Raw genomic sequence first — 17,954 nt, 5'->3', positions numbered from 1 at the left:
CCATGTAAGCAGGGATGGCTGGCTGCAGATATCCCCAGGTAAGGATGCATTCAATGACGTTTTCTTGCTCTTAACACAACAGTGCTCTGTCTTTTCTGTATATGTTCAGATATGGAGGCAAGATGTAGAGAGAAGGATGAAAGAGAACAACAGCTGGTAAAAGCAAAGGAGAAACTAGAAAACGACATTGCAGAAATGATGAAGATGTCAGGAGACAACTCTTCCCAGCTGACAAAGATGAATGACGAGTTACGTCTGAAGGAAAGGTACGGCTGACCACTGGCGCCATAGAGGCTCGGTAGAGGACTAAAGGCTCAGGGCTGCTGGGTGGGCATGAGTTCGAGACCAGTCTGGTCTACAGAGTGAGTTCCAGGACAGCCAGAGCTACAGAGCGGACCCAGTCCCGTGTCTCCCCCACCCACCCACCCCGGCCACCAGACAGGTTTTCTCTGTGTAACATCTCTGTGGCTGTCCTAGAACTCACTTTGTAGACCAGGCTGGCCTTGAACTCACAGAGATCCACCTGCCTCTGCTGGGATCAAAGGCGTGTGCCACCACTGCCACCTAGTGAGACCTTACCTTAAAACAGAAACAAACCCCAGAAAAACAAAGAGCTCAAAGGTTGTCTTATTTGAAGCCTTCCTGGCTCTTCCCTTTTCTCTTTGTGTTCCCTTTCTCTGGTTTTCCCTCGTGTGTGTGTGTGTGTGTGTGTGTGTGTGTGTGTGTGTGTGTGTGTGTGTGTGTGTCTGTCTGTCTGAGGACTGAAGTCAGTTGGCGCTATCCTTTCTGTCACTGCCCCAGTGCGTTTTGAATCACCTGTGTAACGTTTGTTGTTGTTGTTTTAAATTCCACCGTGGGTTTTGGGTATCAGTCAAGCTTGTTCAGCAAGTAAACCCCTCTTACCGAGCTGTTTGACCTGAAATGTGGTCTGCCAGGCAGAGTTAAGGGATACAGTAGGATTCCTAGATCTCCCAGGGACTTAGGAACACAAGGCACATGTTTAATAATGGCAGGACCATCTTTTACATAACCTTAAAGAAGTCTGTGACTTCCTTCTCGGCGGAGACAGGAAGCCCCTCCTGAGGGCTTGCTGTGCGCGGCTGTGCACTGTGCTCACGGTTTGTATAGTGTGTGTTCTTCTAGCTTCTCTCCTTAAAGGAGAGGAAGCCGAGGCTCCCTGAGTTCCACAGCAGAACCTCCTGGTCGTGGTACTTCTTCCACTAACTTAGGTTTCCTTAGTATTAAAACTTCTTTTATCTTAAGGTCTGCCAGACATGCCTCCTAACTGTTGGGTTCAAGGTGTGTGCTAACACACCCAGCTTATCTGAAGGTCTCGGTGGCTTTTTTTTTTTTCATTTCATAGTAGTCATATAGAAATCAAATACTTAGTTAACAAGGCAAAAGGTTTTAGGGGACATTTTAGAACCATTAGAACTTTACTTTGTAAGGTATTAATGTTTTAAAAATTACATCTGTAACTAGCCTTTCCCCCACACAGCACAGGTCAAGGTCACTGGGTGCTTGGTGACCTGGCCTTTGGCTGGCCACTTCCGGAGCAGCTTTGGTCCTCAGGCAGTTGCACAGGTTTGCAGGGCCTGTGAAGGGCACCTGTGCAGGTGTTTAGTAGACACAGCTGGTGCCGTCCTGTGTGCCTCCCTCCCTGCTGGTTGGTCCTCTTGAAAGCCCTGATTCTGGGCCAATGTCCATGCTTTCACTAGACCCGTGAGAAGCTACATGAGTCTGTGTGTGTGTGTGTGTGTGTGTGTGTGCGCGCGCATCTTTAACCCCAACACTCGGGAGGCAGAGCCAGGCAGATCTCTGTGAGTTCGAGGCCAGCCTGGGTTACAGAGTGAGTTCCAGGAAAGGCGCAAAGCTATACAGAGAAACCCCGTCTTGAAAAACCAAAAAAAAAAAAAAAAAAAAAAAAAAGACAGGGGCTCTCAGTGGCTTGGAACTCTCGAAGTAGGCTACATTAACTGACCAGAGAGCCCCAGGGATTGGCCTGTCTCCCTCTCCCTAGTGCTGGAACTAAGCATGTGCCACCACCACACCTGTTTTGTTTTGTTTTGTTTTTGTTTTTTTTTTTTTGCATGGGTTCTGGGGATTGAACTCAGGCCCACATGCTTGCTTACAAAGCAAAGACCTTACTATCTCCCCAGAACCTAGCTGGTTCTCTTTAAGCAAGAATATGGTAATTACCGTATTTTCTTTTCCCAAGAGGCACTTAAATGACCTTTGGTAACCTGGTCTGCTGAAATTTTTCATCTTATTTCCTAGATTAAAAAAACCTTTAATAAAAATATTTTGAGATGTGTTTATCTTTATTTTTATGTGTGTCTTTTGCCTACACCATGCGTGCAGTGCCTGCAGAGGTCAGAAGAGGGCGTCAGAGTCCCACAAACTGGAGTTAGGGATGGTGGTTAGCTAATTTATCTGGTTTGAAACAGGGTCTCTATATAACCCTGGCTGTCCTGGAACTTACTATATAGACTATACTGACCTTCAACTTCCTGCCTCTGTCTCCCAAATCCTGGGATGAAAGGCATCTACCACCACACCTGACCCAATACATTCATCTCAACTCATATTTCTTTATTGATCTATTAATATAGAGTAGTAAATTCTTGCAATTACAGTAGTTGTTACTCTAATTGTATTTATAACAATCACAGATGTTAAAATTCTTCAGACAAGTCATTTTTAAATTTGTCTTGACTTCAGGTATAATTACTCATAAATTTTGCAATCTGATATGGTTGTTTTTTATAGCATATTTCTTTTTTTTCTGAGGGGGAGTTTCGAGACAGGGTTTCTCTATGTAGCTTTGGTGCCTGTCCTGGATCTCACTCTGTAGACCAGGCTGGCCTTAAACTTGCAGAGATCCACTTGCCTCTGCCTGTGCTGGGATTAAAGCCGTGCGCTACCACCACCTCCCAGCATTATAGTATATTTCTAATACAATTCTTCAGTTTAAAACATGAAAACTCTAGTTGTCAAGATGGCTCAGTAGATAAAGTGTTTGATGCACGAGAATGAGAGTTCCGATCCCCAGAATCTAGGGAATCCCAGAGTGCCTACAGTGATGGGGGTGGAGACAGGGATCTCCCAGTATGAAACAGTGAAGAAGAAACCCTACTTCCAACACGGTGGAAGGTGTGGACTGGAACCCGAGGTTGTTTTCCAACCTCCATGTGCTGTGCATGCCTGGACTCCCACTTGACTGTGCATACACACAGTGACCATGCACATACACATATGCACGTTACATGCACACCTAGCATGTGCACACCCATAATGAACTCTCTGACAACTTACATGGAAACTTACTCTAGGTCTGTGGAAGAACTGCAGCTAAAACTTACCAAGGCTAATGAAAATGCAAGTTTGCTGCAGAAAAGTATCGGGGAGGTGACTCTTCAGGCTGAACAGAGCCAGCAGGAAGCAGCTAAAAAGCACGAAGAGGAAAAGAAAGAGTTGGAGGGGAAGTTGTTGGAACTGGTAAGGAGAAGTGAGGGGGCTGCTGGTAAGGCGGGTGGGTAGTCACCGTGCAGCCAGATGCCTTACCCCTTCCTTTGGGTTCTTCAGGAGAAGAAGGTGGAAACAAGCCACACCCAGTGTCAGGACCTGAGAGCCAAGTATGAAAAAGCCAGTTCTGAGACAAAAGCACAGCATGAAGAAATCCTGCAGAACCTGCAGAAGATGCTGGTGGACACAGAGGAGAGACTGAAGGCTGCTCAGGAGGCCAACAGAGATCTGATGCAGGACGTGGAGGAACTGAAAACCCAGGCCAACAAAGCCAAAGTATGTCCTGGAGCAGAAATGGTGCGATTGTGTTATGTCTTAGCCCAGTTCCGTGGAGCCTGCGAGAGAGCTTGGGGCATGTGTGGCCTGTTAGACTCTGCGTGCACAGCAGAGTGGTGAGCTGCGTCTTTGGTGGCCTTAAGTGTTTCGTGCCAGCTGTCCTTCCTCATAGGGGAGGCTGATGGCTATCGGTCTTCCCCCTGAATGTACCGTGTAGCCATCACCCACCCCTCTGCTGCTCGCTGTTGCCTGGCTTCTGTCTGTTTGCTTGCTTGCGTAGACTCTGGGAAAGCAGCTCCCTCTGATCTTGGCTGAGCCTGCTCCACCTGTCACTAGGGTTAAGGGAGACAAACATCGGAAAAGCAGGAGGCAGAGGCCCAGGGAAGCAAGCGGGCATTGTGTTAGAACTGGAGGAGCGCAGCTGGCGAGCAGCGTCTTACAGGAAGAATTAGAACTCTGGAGAGGGCTTTGAATGTCTCCAGGAAAGGTCTGTGAACTCCTCGCTGACCAGGAAGCTGGGCTCAAGTCAGTCAGGAATATCTCATTAGTTGGAAATAGTTAGAACTTGGTATCCTGAACTTCAATTATCTGCACCCCAATATGTTTTTTGACTTTGGTAACTTAGTAAAGTTTACCCTTTCTACTACTTACTATTTTAAATTTTTTATTGCTCAAAAATTATTTTTGTCCTAATTTTTTAAAGATTTATTTATTTATTATGATACAGTGTCCTGCCTGCATGTATGCCTGCATGCCAGAAGAGAACACCAGATCTCATTATAGATACTTGTGAGCCACCATGTGGTTTCTGGGAATTGAACTCAGGACCTCTGGAAGAGAAGTCAGTGCTCTTAACCTCTGAGCCATCTCTCCAGCCCCGTAAATGTTTATGTATGAGTTTACTAGAAAGAAATTATGAAAGTAGACTTGAAACTATTAAAAACCTCTTGTTAGGGGTAGGGATGTGGCTTAGTTGTAGAACTAAGGCCAACCCACCCTGCCCTATTATCAAATCCCAGGACCGAAACAGAATAGCAGCATAAAACTCACAGAAACGTCTGTTAATAAGAGAACCATGACGTAGTACATACATGTCAAGTGTAGTGGATGCAGTTTCCTCTTTTCTGCCTGCTGTCAGAGCTTCTCCTGTACCCTCTTTTCTCACAGACACCCCAGCTTGACACACCATTTAATGGTGGCTGTGAGTCCCATGTTTAATGTCCCCTGTGTCTCAAAGGCCTTCAGTTTTGTAGACCACACCACAGCCTTCTAGTGGCTTGTGGGAAGCTACACTGACTTTGGTGGTTTTCTATAAAAAGCCTTTTGGGCCAGGCGGTGCCTTTAATCCCAGCACTCGGGAGGCAGAGGCAGGCATATCTCTGTGACTTTGAGGCCAGCCTGGTCTACAGAGCGAGATCCAGGACAGGCACCAAACTACACAGAGAAACCCTGTCTCGGAACCCCCCCCCCCCCCAAAAAAAAAAAAAAAAAAACACCCTTTGGTTAAAATACCAGGATTATTCCTCTTCCAAATTTGTTATCTGGATATTGGATTTCAATAAGTTACAAACTCTGGAGAGTCTGATGAGACCTAAATGTGTCACCCCAAGGAAGTTTATGTATGCAGTCAGTAAGCTTCTTGCATTACTTCAGGAGGTCACAGAGCAAGTAAGCCAGTGACGCAGAACTCTGGTGTCTCTTCCAGTAGCCACCAGCTAGATGAGGCTGTGGAAAGTTAAATTTGTACAGCAGAAAATCCAGCCCTCTCAGTGCATCCAGTGCATCTCAAGAGCTCACTGGTCACATGCCTACTATGTGCAGGAGCGTGAATAATGTTAACATTTATTTCGTCACAGAAGATTCTGGGTAGTGCTAATATAGACATCATTAATTTATCTTATAAATAGTATATTTAAAAAACATTTTGTTGTAGCCAGCAAAGCCTAGAAATTAGTCTGCATTTGAGTAACATATATATGTTACTGGGACTGACACTTTTAGCCTGTTGCCTCCCCTTCCTACTAAGGAAGGGCTTAAATACTAATATTTTCCCTTGCTACTTCTCATTTTGATTAAAATATACCCACCTGACTTGCTTTTGCCCCTGACTTATACTTTTATTTTATTTTTTTGCTTTTTTGAGACAGGGTTTCTCTGTGTTGTTTTGGTGCCTGTCCTGGATCTCACTCTGTAGCCCAGGCTGGCCTCGAACTCACAGAGATTCGCCTGCCTCTGCCTCCCGAGTGCTGGAATTAAAGGTGTGCGCCATCACTGTCCGGCTCTGAATTATTATGCTTTTGAAAAATCTTCTGACTCTTTTCTGACATAGAAATAATTGGACAGAACTGTAGGAAAGTCTTATCCCTAGTGTGAAAACCAAACAGAAATGATGTCACACATCATTTCAAAGAGAAAAAGCCAGTAGGCACTTTGCAGTTAATTTTGCTTTGTATTATCGTTTTATCCCATGCTTTTCTAGTTTTTAATCCCTTTGTTATTCAGATAGTTTCTATGAAGCTTATTGTAGAGCATTCTACATTTGCCTGGCTTCGGCCGCATTAAGTTATTTGGGCTTGCGTTTGTCTGCTGCATTTCATTTTGTTCCCTTCTTTGTTCCATCTCTTGTCCCTGTAGTCGCTAACTTATTTGTTAACATCAGCCAAAAAAGAGATTGAAGTCATGTCAGAAGAGCTGAGGGGTCTGAAATCAGAGAAGCAGCTTCTTGTACAGGAGGCAAATGCTTTACAGTTAGAGAAAGGTTCACTTTTATCAAAGCTTGTAGAAGTGGAGACCAAGCTGACTCTGCTTCAGGAAGACCAGCAGAAACTGTGGGCAGTCAACGAAACCCTCCATTTAGAGAAGGAGAAAGCCTCCGAGGGAAAGCAGGCTGCCGAAAAGCGCTATCAGCAGGAGCACCGGGAAAAGGAGTCCCTGGTGGTGGAGAGGGAGAGGCTGCTGAAGGAGGTCGGCGTGACGCAGGAAGAGCTCCTGAAGGTGCACATGGAGAAGGACGCCCTGGAAGCCTCCAAGGTGAGCATGCAGGTGCTGATCGAGGAGCTCCGCTTCTGCAAGGATAAGCTGATGGCCATGTCGGAGAAGGCCCGGGCGGAGAAGGAGCACCTGGAGGGGCAGGTCAAGAAGCTCACTGCCGAGAACATGTTCCTGTCCAAAGACAAAGATGACGTCATTCAGAAGCTTCAGAGCGCTTACGAGGAGCTCGTCAAGGACCAGAAGTCCTTGGTCCAGGAGATTGAGGAGCTCACGACTGAGAAGAAGTCAGCCGCCGAGAAGCAGATGAACCTCGATAACACCTGCCTCACCCTAAAGGCGGAGCGGGAGAACCTTCTCCAGAACAACCGAGACCTGCAGTTTGAGAAGGACACGCTGCGCCAGGGCCAGGAGAAGCTGAGCGCCAGCCTGGAGGCCACCCTCCAGATCAAACAGCTACTCAGCACGGAGGCGGAGACCCTGCGCACGCAGCTGGACTGTGCCAACAAAGCGCTGAGGAAGGCAGAGCTGGACACGAGGCAGCTCCAGACCACCAACGCAAGCCTCACCAAGCTCCTGGAAGAGGTTAAGACCTGCCGGGCAATCACGGACTCCGAGTGTATCCAGCTTCTCCACGAGAAGGAGAGCTTGGCAGCCTCTGAGAGGAAGCTCCTGGTGGAGAAAGAGGAGCTGTTAACTGAAAATAGAACCATCACTGAAAAACTCAACAAGCACTCAGAAGAGGCCACACATCTGGAGATGAGTCTAAACGAGAAGGTCTCGTACTTAACTTCTGAGAAGGAGGTGGCTTGCCAGAAGATCGCTAGGCTTAAAAAGCAGCAGGATAGCCTCTTGAAAGAAAAATCAGCGCTAGAGATGCAAAACGGAGAGTTACTGGCCGAGAGGGAAAATTCTATCAAAACCATAGGAGATCTTAAAAGGAAGTGTGACCAAGAGGCTTCAAACAGACGAGTAGCCGTGCAGGAGAAGATGAGGCTACTCAATAATATCGACGCTCTGAAGAAAGAACTCCAGGAAAGAAAGAAGGAAAACCAGGAGCTGGCGAGCAGCAAATGCGACCTCTCCTTGATGCTGAAAGAGGCCCAGGATGCCAAAAAGAGTCTTGAAAAAGAGCACACCAGCGTGATGCAGGCCAAGGAGAACTTGGCCGCCGAGCTGAAGGCTTGCCGCTCTGAGAAGGACGTCTTACTGAGGGATGGCTTGAGCCTGCAAGAAGAGTGCCAGAAGTTAAACGAGAAGGTCCGTGAGATCCAGCAGACGTTAATCCTGGAGGAGGAGGCCAGGGCGAAGGAGAGCGAGGCCTCTTTGATTGACAGCAACCAGCTCCATGGGAGAATAGCGCTCTTGGAGGAGGAGGTCCAGGGCTTGAGGGCGTGTACTGAGCAGCTGCAGACTGAGAATTTTACCCTCGTCCAAGAGAAAACCAACTCAGAGCAAAAGGTGGTAGAAATCATCAAGGAAAAGGAGCTCCTGAGTGCAGAAACCGCTCAGCTTGCTGCCAACATTGAGACCCTCAAAAGTGACTTCGCTGCCCTTTCCAAGTCCAAGTTGGAATTACAGGAGCTACACAGCTGTCTCACCAAGATCCTGGATGACCTCCGGCTGAACCACGAAGTGGCCGTGACCGAGAGAGACGAGGTGCTTCAGGACAACAAGAACCTCCTGGCCGAGAAACGAGAAATGATGCTGAGAACTGAAGAGGTCCTGAAGGAGAAGGAACAGCTGGAGGAAAGCTACTTCATCCTCCAGAAAGAGATTAGCCAGCTGGCCCAGAGCAACAACCACATTTCAGCCAACCTCCTAGAGTCCCAAAGCGAAAACCGTGCTTTGAGAAAAGACAAGAACAAGCTTACCCTTAAGATTAGAGAGCTTGAGACCCTTCATTCATTCACGGTAAAGTGAGAGGTTCACCTACTGAGCCCCCAGGCTCCTCACTAATTGCACTAACATTGGTGGCTTAGGTGATTTCTCTTTGTGCAGCCGAGGGAAACCTACCTGAGTCAGCCAGCTGTGTGTGTCCAGGCTTTCCTTACAACTGGGACGGTGGATTCATTACTGAGTGTCTGATTGTGGTAGTCTCCCCTCATTTCAGAAAGACCTGAAAACTGTGAATAAAAAGATGCATTTTTCCCTTTAATTTGAGGAGAAGCTTTGTTAACTGTAAAAGTTAACTGTTTCTTGGAGGTTTCAGAGCAGTATTAGAATGTGCACACACTGAAATCCAGCCTGCGATTTGGCTTCTATTCCCATCATTGTATCTGTCCATTTGGAGGTGGAAGCGGCCACTGAAGTCTCTGTGGCTGATGGCAGAGCACGTATAATAATACAAAATTCTCATGAACATTATTAAACCCACCAAATGAAATTGTAATCAAATGTCTTCAAACAGTTTTATGACTATTTTGGATATTTAGTAGCTAAGAATTTTTATTCCTGTATACATCTTTTTTATTCACAGATACAGTTATATTCATTACTCCATTTCTCTCATACATTTTCCCATTCAGTGCTTCTCATGGAACACTTGATCCTTAAATAATGCCCAAATAATTTATATTATTATATGAAAAATTCTTAGCTTGAATTGAGTGATTTCAGAAGCCCCAAATTGAAATAGCCAGAAAAAATTCTACACTTACACCAATACATTTAAGAGCCATTCAGTTATATAGGATTGTTACGCTTCATTCTCACCAAATAGTCTGTCAAATGTAAGTCAGGATGTGAGCACATGCTGGTCAGTGGAAGTTGGATGTAGGTTTAGAAGGATGTGAGGACATGGAGATGGTTTCAGAGTTGACTTCATGACAGATGCCCTGGGAAGGGTCCACTCCCCTGTTCTCCTCCACAGTATACACACTTCCTGCCTCGGTTTGTGTGCCTTAGGGTTGCTGACTCTCATCCTCTGTGTGCTGCGTACCACACAGACTCTGAGAGCTGCCTCGGCCTTGCCTCCCGAATGCCCCTGATGGTGCCAGGAGAGAGTGCCCTTTCCGGTCCCTCACTGTGTCTCTTTGTGCTTAGGCTGCTCAGAGCGCAGAAGATGCCATGCAGATCATGGAACAGATGACCAAAGAGAAGACGGAAACGCTGGCCTTCTTGGAGGACACCAAGCAAACCAATGCAAAACTTCAGAGCGAAGTAATCAGATTTTAATTTTGTTTGTCTGTTCAAAGAACAGCTTACCAACTTCATGGAATGCTTGGTCGCTTGACTCAGAGTGTGTCCTTTTGAAGTGTGGACTTAAAACAGGTTGATCTATGTTAGAGATCTATGTACACCAAGCCATGGTAATGTTGAATGAGATTTATTACTTCATTACTTACTAATAGCACTAAACTTTACACTAGGTGACACTAGGTATGGTAATTGGGAGATAGTGGCAGGATTAGGAATTCAGGGGTAGCCTGGGCTACATGAGTGTCTGTCTAAACAAATGAACAACCCCCAAAGTGAAAAGGAAGCTCTAATATTGTGGTGTTCTTAGATAACTACGTAGTGATGACACTTGCTAAGTTTTCACATCCTTCCTTTTTATCCCACACATTTCCCCCTAAACTTTTTCCTGATTTGAGCCACCACATTCCATCTCCCCAGCCCCGATAAAGGCTTTTTCTTGGCCTAGTTCAGTGTTTTCATCCTTTTGTGCTGTCTTGAAGGAGTCATTTCTAGAGCTGGGACAACTGTGACATCAGGTTATTTCTGTTCTGTCTACAAGCAGCATTTCCCTCTGGACCTTTCTCTGATGCTCTCTTCCCATCTTCTCGGCCCATAAAAATCCTTTCTGAAAAGCTGCTGTCTGAAGAGCCGATTGCTTCACTAAAGTGGGATGTGAAGCTCTTTATATAGCTTCTGGTGCTTTTCACAGGCAGGTAGCATTCAGAAAGTTGTTCAGAGGAAGATGCTCCCGGGTGGAATAGCTACATGAAGACCAGGCCTCCTCATGCAAGGTTAAAGATCACGACCTCCCCAAATAGACATTTGGAGGTAATTGGGGAAGATAAAAGCTTACAGAGAGTGCACACAGATGAAAATTGAAATTAGAAGCCTGAAAAAGCGTTTCCTAGAGGATGGGGTCAGGCAGTATTATGTCCTCCCTCAGCATGTCTGTTATTGCCAGACCACAAAGTGGGCCCATTACAATGCTTTATTTCCTTCGTTCATAAACCTAGGGTGTTAAAGATCATTAAGAGGAAGGTGGTGATGTTAACATTAGCACGGTACTTTCTAGAATTCTGGTTGACGGCAGGCATGACAAAGGGAGACAACCCCTCCTCTGTCTAGAGAGACAGGCATAGAGCCCAGATGGCCAGCCTGGCCCCACACCACACCTTGTGTGGTGAATGGAGAGAACAAGCTCCATCTTGGTAGATACTCCATTCCTAGAATTCCAGCCACCCTCCAGAGCTTCCCATCAGTCACCTCCAGCTCATGAAATGCCTGGCTTTTCCACTAGAGGGCAGGCAGGCGCTAAGACAGCGCAGGACAGAGGTGGGATGGAGCATGTGTGAGCGCCCTTCAGTCTCACTGCATGGCTTCTCCCTCCTCAAGAAATTGCAGATGGATAACAGTCTTTCCCCCAACTGACAAATGGTTGATTCAAATACGTTTTGTAAGGAGAATTGCGTAAGTTTAGAACTGACATTGATTGGGAAGTGTCTCCTGTGTTAGTGAGGGGGAGGAAAGAAGTTTTTGTTTCATTACAGATTGATCCTTGATAATGTCGCTGTTTGACAATTTAGTTCTTGCTTTTTTTTTCTTTTCTTCTTCTTCTTTTTTTTTTTTTTTTGGTTTTTCGAGACAGGGTTTCTCTGTGTAGCTTTGTGCCTGTCCTAGATCTCACTCTGTAGACCAGGCTGGCCTCGAACTCACAGAGATCCGCCTGCCTCTGCCTCCTGAGTGCTGGGATTAAAGGCGTGCACCACCACTGCCCGGCTAGTTCTTGCGTTTTAAAGACAGATTGCTTTGAATGGCAACTTCAGTGGCTCATACTGAGGACTGTACAAGAACCAGACAACTAGAAGCACACAGGACTAAAGATAGCTTCTGTTTTAATATGCACTAGCAATCTAGTTTGACATTTTGGCCAGGTGTACAGGAAACGAAGGACTGCTATTTGTAATCTCTTCTCCAGATGACTCTCCCTGCCGCTCATTACACATGACTAATTTCATTTATTTTTAAATACATGTTTTTGTGACTCATTTATCCAGCCATGTCACTGAAAAATGAAATGATTTCATCAATTTTTTGTTTTATCTTTGTCTTTAAGTTGGACACACTTAAAGAAAACAACTTGAGGAACGTGGAAGAGCTGAACAAATCCAAAGAACTTCTCAATGAAGAGACTCAAAAGATGGAAGAATTCAAGAAGGAAATGTAAGTTTACCTCCTGTGAGGGGAGTTATTTTACCTTTTAGAAAGGAAAGCAGCACTATTTTTAAAGTGTTTGAAAGGTTTGTAAAGTAGTTGTCTGTCTGTTCCCCACAAAGCATTCTCCACCAGCAGATTCAGGAACCACCGTTAGGATACAGCCAAGCTGAAGGTCAGAGGGAATTGGGCTGGTTGCTGAAGGGAGAAACACAGAGTCTGAGTGTGACTTTGTAAAGCTATACAAACCCATGGATGGCGATGTGTCAGAGTTAAGTTTGTGTGTTTACATGATAGCCGGTCATAACACGTAGAACTATGAGGTCTTTTTATTAATAAGTCCTTCAAAGGTCGGGCACAATGGTGCACACCTTTAATCCCAGCACTTGGGAGACTGAGGCAGGTGGATATCTGTGAGTTCAAGGCCAGCCTGGTCCACACAGTGAGTTCCAGGACAGTCAGGGCTGTTACACAGAGAAGCCCTGCCTCAAAAATAACTAAATAGTAAAAATAAATCTTTTTTTTTTTAATGATAGAAAAGAAGTCAGACATGGTGGTACATGCCTATAATCCCAAGTGCTTGAGAGTTCAAGACAGAATGGTTATTGTGATTTAGAGGCCAGCCTGTCCTACATGGTAAATTGCAGGTCAGCCTGGGTTATAGAGTGAGACCCTGTCTCAAAAAAAAAAAGAAAAAGAAAATGAAAATGAAAAAACCCAGCATATCATTTTCAATGTCATACATCTCTATCCCCAGTCCCTTGATTATAAAGTAATCAAGTCTTCTGACATAGACAGTAATTTGGAAAACTTTCTCTTGGGATTTTCCCATCAGCCTTCAAGCTGACTGTGTTTCCGGTGGTGACACCACCTAAGCCCTTGCCTCTCAAGCTTGGTTGTTTACATTTGCCAGAGACTGGTGTTTATATGGCACTGTCAGTGATGGTTAGTGTGTGGATTTCCTTTGGTCTTTCGGTGGATAACTGCACCATGTCCACTGGGAACCTAGAGACCCAGAGCCAGTTAGTCCGGTGAGTCCCTGTGTCCTTCACACCAGGGACAATAAGGCCGAGGAGGAAGTGCAGAAGGGTTATGTGGTCCTTCCCTCGGGGCTTCACACCATTTAAATTCTAGTAAACAGAGGATATTCAAGCCAAGTTAAAGGTGTCAGTTCCCAGCTTCTGTTACCGTACCATCCATCAGTCTTGGATTCAACACGAGGTATGGGAGCTCACACCTGCAATTCCCACACTTGGGATTCTGAAGCAGGAGGACGGCAGGGAGGTTGAGAGCAGCCTCAAGTACTTAACGAGTTTCAGGCCAACTCAAGATGCGGAGATTGTCTCTGAAAAAAAAGCCTAAAAACTTGGAGGGAATTAGTATGTGCATCGCCTCTGCTGAGAGGTCTTTAAGCTCTTTCAGGAAGCAGGCTGCTGAGATGTTTAGTAGGTACAGGTAGAGGCGGGTCTCTGTGAATGTGAGGCCAGCCTGATCTACATAGTGAGTTTCAGGTCAGCCAGAGCTAGACAAGACCCTGTCTCAAAATAAATGAATGAAATAAATTCTCCTAGGAATGGTTTGATCTGAGCTACTCAGGTAAGAAGACCCCCAGCTGATGTCTTGATTAATTCCCTTCCTCTCTTTAGCAGTTTCCAACAATCCCATCCTCCGGGCTTACAGATGTACAGCTGTGATTAGTCACTGGAGAGTCATGTTTCTTTAGCCTGCCAGAGACAAATAGCACAATTAGGAAAATGATTACTGAGACAAAAAAATAAAATAAAATAAATGCATTTGTTGAAAAATAACAATTTAGGGTCAGGCATGGGGGCTCACACCTTTAATTCTAGCATTTGGAGGCAGAGGCAGGCAGATCTCTGTGAGTTGGAGGCCAGCCTCGTTAACATAATAAGTTTCAAGACAGCCAGGGCTACATAATGAGACTCTGTCTCAAAAAAGAAAAGAAAGATAACAACAATAATATAGGGGCTGGGAGACAGCTCCATTTATCAAGTGCTTGCTGGGCAAAAATGATGACCTGAGTTGAAATCCCAGGCATCTGCTTACAAAGCTGAGCATGGTGGTACACATCTATAACTCCAGTGTTGTTTTTTTGGTTTTCGAGACAGGGTTTCTCTATGTAGCTTTGCGCCTTTTTCCTGGAACTCACTTGGTAGCCCAGGCTGGCCTCGAACTCACAGAGATCCATCCACCTGGCTCTGCCTCCCGAGAGCTGGGATTAAAGGCGTGCGTCACCACTGCCCGGCCTCAAGTGTTGTTTTTACCTAAGTTGTTCTATTTATGAATAGGGACCTGGGAGTCAGATGTTGGGGTGAAAACCTGCTAGATCAGAGAGGCCAAGAAGCAGCCAGCTGCCAGGCAGTGGTGGCACACACCTTTAATCCCAACACTCAGAGGCAGAAGCAGGTGGATCTCTGTGAGTTCGAGACCAGCCTGGCCTACAGAATGAGCTCTAGGACAGCCAGTTCTATTACACAGAGAAATCCTGTCTTGAAAAAAAAAAAATCAACCAGCTGACCTTCCTCCTTCCTTTTCAGCTTGGAGACCAAGCAAGAGAGTGTTTTTCCACACCACCCCCAACCAAAAAGGATCAAATCTCTAAGTCCCTCCCTACTCCTTCCTGTGCATCTATCTGTTTTCCTGGGTCCTCCGTACTCTCTATGGCTAATGCTTGTCAACTAGTTGCTGGCTCTGCCCCCGATTCAAGGTTAATTTTATTAAGACAGTCTCAGTTTCACAGTGCAGTCAGATATTCCACAACACTCCAGTGCTGTGGGGCAGAGACGGGAGGATCCTTGGAGTTTGCCGAACATCTCTTATAGCTGCAATGGTAAGCTCCAGGTTCCGGGAGTGTCTTAGTTAGGGTTTTATTGCTGTGAAGAGACACCATGACCATAGCAGCTCTTATAAGGAAAACATTTCATTGGGACTGACTGACAGTTCAGAGGTTTAGTCCGTTATCATCACGGCAGGAAGCATGGAGGCCTGCAGGCTGGTGCTGGAAAGGGAGCTGAGAGTTCTACATCTGGATCTGCAGGCAGCAGGAAGAAACTGCCACACTGGGCCTGGCTTGAGCATCTGGAACCTCAAAGAGCACCCCCAGTGACACACTTCCTCCAAGACCACACCTCCTAACAGTGCCAATCCCTATGGGGCCTCTGGGAGCCATTTTTATTCAAATCACTACGGAGAGAGACCCTATCTCAGAACATAAAGTGGAGAGTGACTGACTACCTCTAGCCTCTGCCCACATGTCATACACACTCACCTACACACTTGCACACGCGTGTTCACATATAAATAAGAACACATGTCATACACAAACTAACATTCTAGTGACATTCAGAGGGGGTGGGTTCAAGTTTAGCAGTTTTCCCTGTGACACAGTCGTCTGCTCCCTGGAGTGTGGGACACTGAGGGGTTACTGGCCTCCCATTGCTACAGGTCCTACTCCTGAGCTCTCTGTAGCCACGGTAGATCCCAGAGGGGCAGAGCCACGGTGGACCTAACCAGGAGAGCTCTGTGTTTTGATAGCATTCTCCTTTCACACTGATCGTTACATAGGACCAGTCCTCCAGTGAGTCTGCCCACTAAATGCCTCACTTAATTGTGTCCTATCATATCACACTTCCCAATTTGTGTAGTGTTGCACGAATCCTAAATGGTCTTATCATAAAAACCCAGAGCCAGATGTTGGGGTAAATACTGAAACAAGCCACAGCCACTTCTCACCTCGCCAGCTCCTCAGCCAAAAAGAGAAGATCCTGTCTCCATGCATCCTCAGACTGAATGCCTCTGAGTCCTCAGCCGAAAGGGCCTAATTCCTCCCCTCCCGCCTTATATTCCTTTCTCTGCCCAGCCATTTCACTTCCTGTCTCAACCTTCCAAGTGCTGGGATTAAAGACGGGTGACTCCCAAGTGCTGGGATTAAAGACTGGGTACACCAACACCACCCGGTCCTCTGTGGCTAACTCTGGCTGGCTCTGTCCTCTGCTCTTCAGGCAAGCTTTATTTCTTAGATTACAAATAGATCACCGCAGTGTCGGATCAGGGTCGTACTTATGAAGAGACAAACAGTGGCTCAGTGCAGGTGTAGAGAGCATGCTTAGCGTGTGTGAGGTGTTGAGTCTCCAGGCAAGGGTGGGCATAGGTTGTCCTCATAGCTGGATGTGGTGGTGCATGCCTGTAACCCCTGAAGTCAGGAGACAGGCCGGAGGACCACTCTGAATTTCAGGCCAGCTGTGCTGTCTAGTGAGAACCTGGCTCACCTCTACCCCCAGTTTGTCTTGGTGCCCTGCTTCATGCCTGTGGATAGAGTGGAAGTCAAAGACAGTAAGATGCCCGCTGCAGCCACAGCAACGGAAGCCTGTCTTTCTTCTGATACTGCCCTGGGGGAAGTTGTTGAGACAGAGAGGAGCAGCGCTGTGCCAGGGCTGCTTTAGATTCTCTGCCCACCAGGCCTGGGGAAATTCCCTCTTCCTGTCGTGACAAGGCACCCCACAGCTAGATCTTAGCTCTACATAGAAACTAGTGGAAGGAGGCCTGGGGAGCTGGTGAAAAGCCCTGGCCTGGGACTCTGCCCTTGTCTTGGCCACGCTTCAAGGCAAGGACATCGGCTTTCAGAGGACAGTGTGATGGGAACAGTACTTCTTGGGGTGCTTTGCGTTCCTTAGTTGATTCTTCATTGCCTAAAGCTAGAGAATAAACAGCTGCGTGCGTGCGTGCGTCTTGACAAGCGCACAATGGTGCCCGTGTGCTCCAGAGCTGTGGTGTTTGTCCTCACCTGACAGAATTGTGCTGCCTAGAGAAACTGGTGCCAGGGGAGCGGCAGCAGCCTTGTGACCGAGCTCCCTGCCTCCCGTGGCCACTGCCCCTACAGCTGGAAACCCGCACCTGTGAGGCAGTAGTCTTCCCTCCATGCTCCTCTAGCGCTGCTTCGAGAGAACCCTTGGCTTGGGTTAGCCAGCTCTTAATTTCAGGGAGAGCGGCAATGAAGTGGCTTCCATTGCTGTGGGACTTTCTATCTTAGCAGTGACGAAACAGGCTAATTGTTCTCTCTCCATAGCGGGTTTAGTAAGAAATCTAGACTGAATTTAACTTAATAATCTGTCTTGGAAAACCAAAATAAATACATTTATGAGTAAAATGTAAGTCAGGATCAACAGTGTTTATTTTGTCTCTCACCTTAAAGCTAGCGTATATTTCCTGTCTTGTCCTGTAAACAGAAAAGTAGCTTTAAAGTTGGTTAAGAGCCTGGGAGATGGCCCCGTGGGAAAATGGCTGCTGTGCACGCATGAGGGCTGACTTGGACGCCTCGAACCTGTGTAGAAGCTGGAATTGACTGCTGCACACCTGTAGTGCTGCTCGGGGCTGGGAGGCAGCGAGAGGAAGATTCCGGGGACTTGCTGGTGCCGTCTAGCCGCTCCGGCTCAGTGAGAGAACTGTCTTATAAAGAAGAAGTCATCCGGTGTGGGCCTCTGGCCTCACGTGTGTATGCACACACCTGCATATGTCCCCGTGAACACACACACAGTTGTTAGAAATCTTTGCTTGTTTCTTGTGGTGTGTGAGATGGCACCCAGCTCTGAGAAGTTGCTTCTCTTCTTCCGTCTTTACATGAGTCCTGGGGATTGAACTTTGAGTCATCAGGCTTGTGTGGCAAGGGCTTTACCTGCTGAGCCCCAGTGGCCGTTTTCAAAATAACTTTAGTTTCTTGTTTGAAGTTTTTTACTGTGAGTTCTTTTTTTCAGGGG

At 46.5% G+C, this 17,954-nt stretch overlaps 1 protein-coding gene across 34 annotated transcripts in view; it reads left to right on the top strand.

The window, feature by feature from the left end:
• The window catches only part of Clip1 (CAP-Gly domain containing linker protein 1), a 118,183-nt gene that overhangs the window by 71,310 nt on the left and 28,919 nt on the right, over positions 1–17,954 (top strand). For 22 of the 34 annotated variants that reach the window (XM_076560054.1, XM_076560051.1, XM_076560047.1 and 19 more), the window contains 6 exons: positions 110–266; positions 3,333–3,498; positions 3,586–3,801; positions 6,436–8,703; positions 9,835–9,951; positions 12,083–12,189. In XM_076560054.1, the coding sequence (XP_076416169.1) occupies positions 110–266; positions 3,333–3,498; positions 3,586–3,801; positions 6,436–8,703; positions 9,835–9,951; positions 12,083–12,189 (3,031 nt within the window). The remainder of the gene's footprint in view (positions 1–109; positions 267–3,332; positions 3,499–3,585; positions 3,802–6,435; positions 8,704–9,834; positions 9,952–12,082; positions 12,190–17,954) is intronic. The other 12 variants (XM_076560067.1, XM_076560064.1, XM_076560059.1 and 9 more) reach the window with 1 other exon arrangement.

Source organism: Peromyscus maniculatus, chromosome 23, assembly GCF_049852395.1.
Source record: "Peromyscus maniculatus bairdii isolate BWxNUB_F1_BW_parent chromosome 23, HU_Pman_BW_mat_3.1, whole genome shotgun sequence".
NCBI lineage: Eukaryota > Metazoa > Chordata > Mammalia > Rodentia > Cricetidae > Peromyscus > Peromyscus maniculatus.
This window is presented reverse-complemented; position numbering and strand designations above follow the sequence as displayed.